Source organism: Megalops cyprinoides, chromosome 19 (assembly GCF_013368585.1).
Source record: "Megalops cyprinoides isolate fMegCyp1 chromosome 19, fMegCyp1.pri, whole genome shotgun sequence".
Lineage (NCBI taxonomy): Eukaryota > Metazoa > Chordata > Actinopteri > Elopiformes > Megalopidae > Megalops > Megalops cyprinoides.
In genome coordinates this window covers 1,958,804-1,966,439 of record NC_050601.1, presented here as the reverse complement: position 1 = coordinate 1,966,439, position 7,636 = coordinate 1,958,804, and the positions used below count along the sequence as shown (strand labels likewise).

At 49.9% G+C, this 7,636-nt stretch overlaps 1 protein-coding gene across 1 annotated transcript in view; it reads right to left on the bottom strand.

Moving 5' to 3' along the window:
* The window catches only part of LOC118794962 (protein tweety homolog 2-like), a 31,383-nt gene that overhangs the window by 9,540 nt on the left and 14,207 nt on the right, over positions 1–7,636 (bottom strand). The window contains exons 3-5 of the mRNA XM_036553266.1: positions 5,477–5,588; positions 2,389–2,609; positions 1,959–2,054 (exon numbers count right to left, since the gene is read on the bottom strand). Coding sequence (XP_036409159.1) covers positions 1,959–2,054; positions 2,389–2,609; positions 5,477–5,588 — 429 coding nt within the window. The remainder of the gene's footprint in view (positions 1–1,958; positions 2,055–2,388; positions 2,610–5,476; positions 5,589–7,636) is intronic.

Sequence of the window (7,636 nt, the reverse complement as noted above, 5' to 3'; positions counted from 1 at the left end):
GTAAAAGGCAGTGGGTGTTCCGTTCTCCTCAGCCTACTCCTCTGATGGCCTTAAAAGCGCAGAGAAATCGAGTTGGAGGCTCTTAACAATTAGTCAGCGGCGTCCACACATCCTGGCCAGGAAATCAATAGGCATTAAGGCAGCAGCACAGGCCTTAATGGGGAGAAAGAGTCTGCTAAAACCGGAGAGGCCGACAGAGTGCAGGGGGTGGTGGCGGGGGGATGGGGGGATTCAGGCTGCTCGTTAAATCAGGCCTGTCTCGGGGTGCGCTGACATGTCGAGGTGCTTTCAGTAAACCCCCCGCTCTGCCAGCTCAGAACCCACCCCCATCCAGGCCTCTGCCGATGTGGCGCCCGCCGCCGGGACCGCCACGCCCAAGCAAAAACGACAGAATCTGCCGGCTCTCTGGGCGGTCCAGCTAACGGCACCCAGGTGCAAGGCTGAACTCTATATGGAGTGTGGTGGAGCCGCAGTAGTGGTGGGGTAACAAGCCGAGGTTTCAGTGTCCCTGTTTAATGAGGAGACTCCCGGGAAAGCGAGCCGTTCAGTTAAACACTGGTAATACTGGTTAAGAAAGACTCAGCAGGGCGTAGCTAGATTTCTGTGATCTAGTGACTGTGATGTATGGTAGTGTGTGTACTTGGCTTCCCTCAGTTTCTAGGCTGTCTAGTCAGGTTAGCACATGTTAACTTGTGGTAGGGCTTAAATGGCGGTGTGCTCACACTTACTGGTCTGGGGGTGTTGACAGCCTGGTCTGACACAGTTGCTCATTGGTGGTTGGTGGTTGGAGAACAGAGGGGCGTCTGGCCCAACACACCCCACCAGTCCCTTCTGCCCTCTTGCAATGTGCTAAGATTCTGTGGTCACTCACTGATCCTGGATCAGTTTCATTTTTTTTCCTCAGGTAATACTTGGAACTGTAGAATTAAGATCAGATAAAATGACTGTGGATCAGTTTCGTTTTGGGCTCTCTGATCAGGACCAGGTAAGCCAAGATGCTGACTCAGCTCCACAGTTTCGCACATGCTTGGGAGTTAGGGATTAAGGTCAGTTGAGCTGTTCCTGGATCAGCTATCCGCTGGCACCGGCTGCAGTCTCTCTGTTCTGCCCTCTGTGACCCCCGGGACCGGCGGGCCAAACACGGGAGGCCACAGGCCTGCCAGATCATCAGGAGCTGCACACACTCCACTTTCCGCTTTAGTAAAATGGCTTCGGTTAGCTTCCCTGCACTGCATCATGGGAGCTGTGTAATACACCAGGACTGGCCTCCCAAGTCATTACATTACATTTTTGGCATTTAGCAGATGCTCTTGTCCAGAGTGACTTACATGGGTTACAGTTTTTTTTTTTTAAATGTCATCCATTTATACAGCTGGATAATTACTGAGGCAACTGTGGCTTACGTACCTTGCCAAAGGGTTCAGCAGCAGTTCCCCAGCAGGGAATCAAACCAGCAACCTTTCGGTTACAAGTCCTGCTCCTAAACCGCTATGCTACACTGCCGCCCCAGGCCAGGGGAAAACCACACAGCACAAAGCAGAAGGCTGTGTGCAACAAACACACAAGCGAACAACACAACGAATAAACACAACACGGGTCTCGAAGGGCTGCCAGAGCGCAGAGCTTCGGCTGGGCTGGGTGCTGCGGCTCGTTCGGGAGCAGCCTGCTCTGACGGGAAAGGTCACGGCCTCCGTGCGTCTGTGTGCAGGCGTGACGGTGCTGCTGAACGGGTGCTGTGTCCAGCAGATTCAGACCGCGTGGGAACCACAGAGGAAATCCCAACCGCAGACTGCAAGCAGCAAGCTATTGTGCTGCTGACGCGTTTATATGAACAGCCCTGCCAATTATACACCTCACAATAAACACACGGCTTCTTAAACGGCGACAGGGAAGCGAAGGGTCCAAAACAGCCAACCCTGAGCTGGAGTTGGAGTCTGTGGAATTCCCTCAGGACTCACGTGGTCAGTAGCCAGCGAGACTGCTTGGCCAGCCCCAGGCAAGCCACCAGGCAGATGACCAGGTCCAGAATCAGCAGCAGTAAGTAGGTGAGCCACCTACAGGAGGGAGGATAGAAGTGCAGTGTTTTATTTTACCTTTCACCACCTTTTCCAGTCAGCTGAAAAACACAGCCAAGTGCACATGCATTAAGTATAAGATTAGGTACCTGTTCTGCATGTGTGTACTCAGTTATGAGTGTGTGCAGCTGGGTACGTGTATATGGTTATGTGTGTATGTGACTGTCCATGTGTCTGTGTGCTTAAATTTAACTAAGAAAACCTTTAAAAATATCCATCAGCTAAACCAACACACACTACCCTCACCACACTTTGCACTAATCAAAAGCATCAATGTCGTAATAACTCCACACCCACAGGGGGCGCCGTTCACCTGTAGTGCTCGGCAGATCCGATCTGGTCGGCGATGGAGGCCAGGTTGACGTTGGCTCGGCTCATGAGCGGCAGGCCGTTCAGCTGCTGGACGATGTTGTTGGCCATCACCTGCACAAACCGCAGGGTCTGGATGTAGTCTGGGCGGGTGGCAAAGATCTCATCCAGACGCTCCAGGTGCTGCTTCAGGTCCCGCTGCATGCTGCCCACGGTGCCACTCACCTGGGGGAGGGGGCGGAGTCAGGGGTGGAGGGCAGAGATGGGTGGAGTCAGGGGTGGAGGGCAGAGATGGGCGGAGTCAGGGGTGGAGAGCAGACTTAACATACTCTGCTTGTTCATACACATCAATTTAAAGAAGCACTTTGTACATTCACTGATCTTAATCTCACATGGATGGGTTCCATCTTATTGGGAGTAATCACTTCCCACCCCTGAATCACCCTAATGGAAAGATTCTGTCTGTCAGGGGTCGATAAAGGCGACTCATTCATTAGCATTTAGCAGAAGCTTTCAGCAGTTTTACGGCATGTGAAATCCTGCCTGATTCACACACAGATGGATTTTTAATGGGCCAATTACATACAGGACCTTCATCAAGGGTACAGCACAGATTTGAACCCGTGACCTTCTGGACTCTCCTACTGCTAATGATGCCAGCACTCTAATTATGTGAAATGACTTAATGGCTGAGCTGAGCCTTCCCCAGGCTATGCACAATGCTTTCAGTTCATACATTCTGCAGCCCATTTGCACAGAGATTAAGTATGGTCCTCAAGGTTGTGACCCCACAACCCTCTGGTCGTCTGATGCTCTGCCTCATGCTGCAGCCCATTAAAGCCGCAGAACTGCTTCCAGAGAGAGAGAGGCTGAGGAGAAGGGCATTGTGTCCAAACCCGCTCATGTGCTCTTTGCTCTCGGTGTAGGTGTTCCTTCTCAGGAAAGCTGGGACAGACTCATACGCAGGCATCTCTGTCAGAAACGAGCCTCCCGCCCTCCCGCTGGGGTTTTTCCGGTTAACAGCACGTGAATGTCTGCTTTATTCAGCAATACTGCTGCCAGCGGCCCATCGTCTGGGTGACAGCTCTCACTTTTTGGCTAAATTCTCAGGCTATCACTCTCCAAGGACAGTCAGTAACAGGCAATGTGCCCCCGAGTTCATTTCACACACAGCCAATCAGTCTCTCAGATCATCTCAACAACATCCAATCAGCTTCAAGGCTCATTTCAGTAAAACAGTCAATTAGATCCATCCACCACACCTCTTCAGACCAGACCACTGCTCAGCATTATGAGAAAGCTTCTCAATTTGGCTGAAAAATATGTGTTTACAATTAAAACAAAGGGATTGTAACTATTTTTCTTTATTTCTTATTTCTTGTACTCTGACAGACTAGTGCAACTCGCAAATCAAGTTTACAGACAGCCAAAATTCCTGACTTCCATTTCAGATTGTGTCTGGGAAAAGAAGCAGGAAAAGCTGGTATTTTTAGCAGGGTGGTGCGGTTTCCGAGTTCAGCTGCCTTGCAATTTGAGCACCTTTCCTGACCTCAGAAGGTTTTGGGTTCAAACCCCAGCCAGACCAAAAAAAAAAACAAAAAACTTAAAAACAGTATCCACTGCCTCACTGCTTGGCTATCAGCACTTAAACAGATCGATCATGGGTTATAGCCAAGTGATAGGCTGATGTCCTTTGAAAGAGGTCTAACAGCTGATTTTACTCCACAGGAAATAAGAACACACTCAGACATGGCCTTCCATGTGTGAACTATACTACTCATTTAAATTCCAGCTAGAGGGAAGGACAAATGCACTGCCTTTGTGCCCCAGGCTACTGTAAACTCCTGGGTTTAAATCATGCCTCGGTCTCAGTCTCTCCAACCTAATTGAGATAACAAATTCAGGAAACCACCGCATAAACCTAACAGTGTATGAGTCTCTGCCTCTAATTGAGTTTTGCCCCTGGAGCAGCGCAATGCAGACTTATATAAAACACCTGGAGCTGTTCCGTGACGCCTGTCCGACACATCTCGTTTAACAGCTGTATCTAATTAGTGCTTAATTGTAAATTAATGTGAAACATTGGGCGAATGTGTAGAACCCCCAGGGGGAGGGTTAAGGTGGAGGTGTTGAGCACACAAAGAGAACAGCCCTCATGAGGCTGAAGCATGACTGTTATACACGTGCTGTGTTCTGGCACGTCTACCTAACACTTGGTTGTATTTTCACATTGAACTGGGGTCAGTCATGAAGAGTTAGAGAGTTATCTGTGCGAGGCAAAGAGCCATCAGATCCACTGTTCCTGGATCAGAACTGGGAAAGGTGTGCCAGGGAGTGTCATGCTTGCACTGGTCCTTTGTCAGAGGGGTTTCAGGATTAATGTCACCTGGGACTGTGGTGTGTGTGTGACGTGCAAAGGTGGCCTCTGTGCTGCCAGGGGACTTTTCCAGCTGTCACAGCCTATCCCAGAATGCAGTGCGGCAAACGTGCGCCAGGGAAGTGAGATGGGAAACCCCTGGTGCTCTGGAACAGCCAGTGGCTTCTCCAGCCACACACTTCTTCATTTTACACGTCACCAGCAGTGCACTTCTGTGGAACTGCAGTGCTGGTTTCTAACTCACAGACAATTTTTCCATTGACTCGGCTGTCTGCGCATGGTCCTGGTCATGTGACTCTCTGACTTCCTCTCTGATAAGGGGTCCATTGGAACAGTTGCAGAGTGAGAACCCACAGCGTGCTGTCTCAAAAGTGCAAGCATGCAATGTCTGCATCATTTAATGGTGGCATTTTGTCTTCCTCTGGGCTGTGTGTGTGTGTGTGTGTGTGTGCACGCACACATGCAGATATGTATGGATGAAGACATACAGGAACAGACCCAGCAGGTTTGATCTCTGTTAAAGCCCTTGAAAGAGGGTCTTGACAGAGGGCCAATACCAGTTCTTTCTTCTCTTCCTGGGCCCCCCTTCTCCCCTGACCCTGCCTCCTGTCCCCAAGGGCCCGTCCCCATGCCATGCAGTGATATTGTTACATTGCAAGCCAACGCCACCCATTCCATCACTAGGTACCCAGTGATGGAGCCCTTATTTGCTTACCAGGGTATCAACGCCGTGAAGTGTGTGATTGGCGTTGTAGAGGGAGTAGGTCAGCTGGTACACCCCGTCGTTGGTCTCGCTGTTTCCGTAGAAACCCACACCCACAGCAGAGCTGCATGGGAAAGAACAGTTCAGTTACAAAAACAATGAGTGCACTGATTCCTCTCAGCCTCACCACAGTCCGTCTCCAGAGGAGGCTTCTCCACTCTGAAACTGAATCCCACAATGCCCTGCACGAGAGATGGAGGCTGTTTAATGCAACACAGCAGAGACACAGATGCCGTGATAAAGCCACACTAACAGGGCTGACTCCTTAACGACCTCTGCTAATTAACAATCCAGTGGAGACAGGGCTCTCATACCAACACCCTGGTGTTTCCACACTGTCAGTAACCTGAGGCGTTAGCCATGATCTGAGGCCGTGCCTAATGGCCAAAAAACCCTCCAATGACCACCTATAGACCACCCACAGACTGCCAACAAACCATCCACACACTGCCCGTGGAATATCCACAGACTGCCCAAAGAACATCCACAGACTGCCACCAAACCATCTACACACCGTCCATAGAACATCCACAGACTGCCCAAAGAACATCCACAGACTGCCCAAAGAACATCCACAGACTGCCCACAGACTAACAAAAGAGCAGTAGTAGAATACTTATAGACTACCTCCAGACAGACTGCCTGCCATGAGCCTAAAGCCAGCTACCGTCATTGCTCCAGCATGGAGAGTGGGTCAGTTCAGCAGCCATGAAGATGTGATCCAAACACCCACCCCCCCCCACTCCACACCCCCCGACTCGCTGACAGGAGTTATGATGCAATTTCCTCCCCCCTGGGTCCACTGCAGTGATTCCACCGAGGTCAATGGCCTGTTCTGGGGAGACACAGCATCCATCAGCACCCACCCTGAACACCCCCCAAACACGGCCTCTTCCCTTTCGACTATGCTGCTGTCGGCGCACGCAGCAAAAACATGAGGCAGAGAACAATGAGTGAACAGGAAGAGCGGGCAGTGGGTCACTAACAGGAGGAAATATTATTTTCATTAATATAACGAATCCTTTTAAAAAGACAGAAAGAGAGAGAGAGAGAGAGAGAGAGAGAGGGAGAGACAGTGGGGCAGAGAGAGGAGGGGTGCTTTTGACTTTGCACACACAGTTAGACAGCAGCAGCAGTGAATCCCACAGGAACAAATCTCCTGTCATCTCACCGGCTTCAGACAGTCATATTTACAAACTTCTTTAGTGCTGCTGTGAGACCGCTATGGGCCAGCTGGGAAGAGGAAAATGTGAAAGAAGAACTTCTTCATTGAGGGCTTTGAGCCACAGCCCTGTTAGTGAGACAGATATTATGTGACCATTAAAGGGCTAATGCAGATAAAACAAACATCAAGCTTTCACTGTACGCGTAAATCAATTCGGAGGTCGAGACAACTCAGACTCAGCAACAGAGCAACAGAGGCAACAGAGAGTGACTGTGAGAAGAGTCAGGGCCATAAAGTTCTGCTGTCATCTCAAATGCACCGCACTTCTGCAAACGTAAGAAAGAAACCAGGTCTGACCCCAGCAAAATGAGGAACTGCACTGTATCATGTGCTGATTTTACAGGCAGTCCAATTCGCATGCTTAAGTCAAATTATGAGCTTTTTGGGACTTGTCCTTTTTTTGACTGGTTCTTCCTTGTGTATAAAATCCCCCCTGTGTTCTGTGGGGAAAGGCTGAGAGAGATAGAGGCGGAAGCCCCCAACCCCCCCTTCACTCCATTTACACTTAAATTTATTCATTTGGAGTACAACACAAGCAAAAGAAACCATAAACAGCCAACAATATTAGAAGTGCTGCATGACCAGGTTTCAATGGTTGGCCAGACAAGGTATAAGCTAGCTGGTAAAGCTAATGAGAGCATTAAACCATTAGAGAGGTTCCTTTAGGGGGGGTAGTGTTTCAGGTGCTCGGTGAGAGCAGAAGAGCTGTGTCTTCAGATGTTTCTTGAAGGCAGAGAGGGACTTGACAGAACAGATGAAGTGTGGAAGTTCATTCCACCATTGGGGGACAACGGCAGAGAAAGTCCAGGATAGTAATTTTGTGCCGTGATGCGTAGGGACCACCAGACGCCGTTCAGTAGCAGAGCGTAGCTGTCAGGAAGGAACGT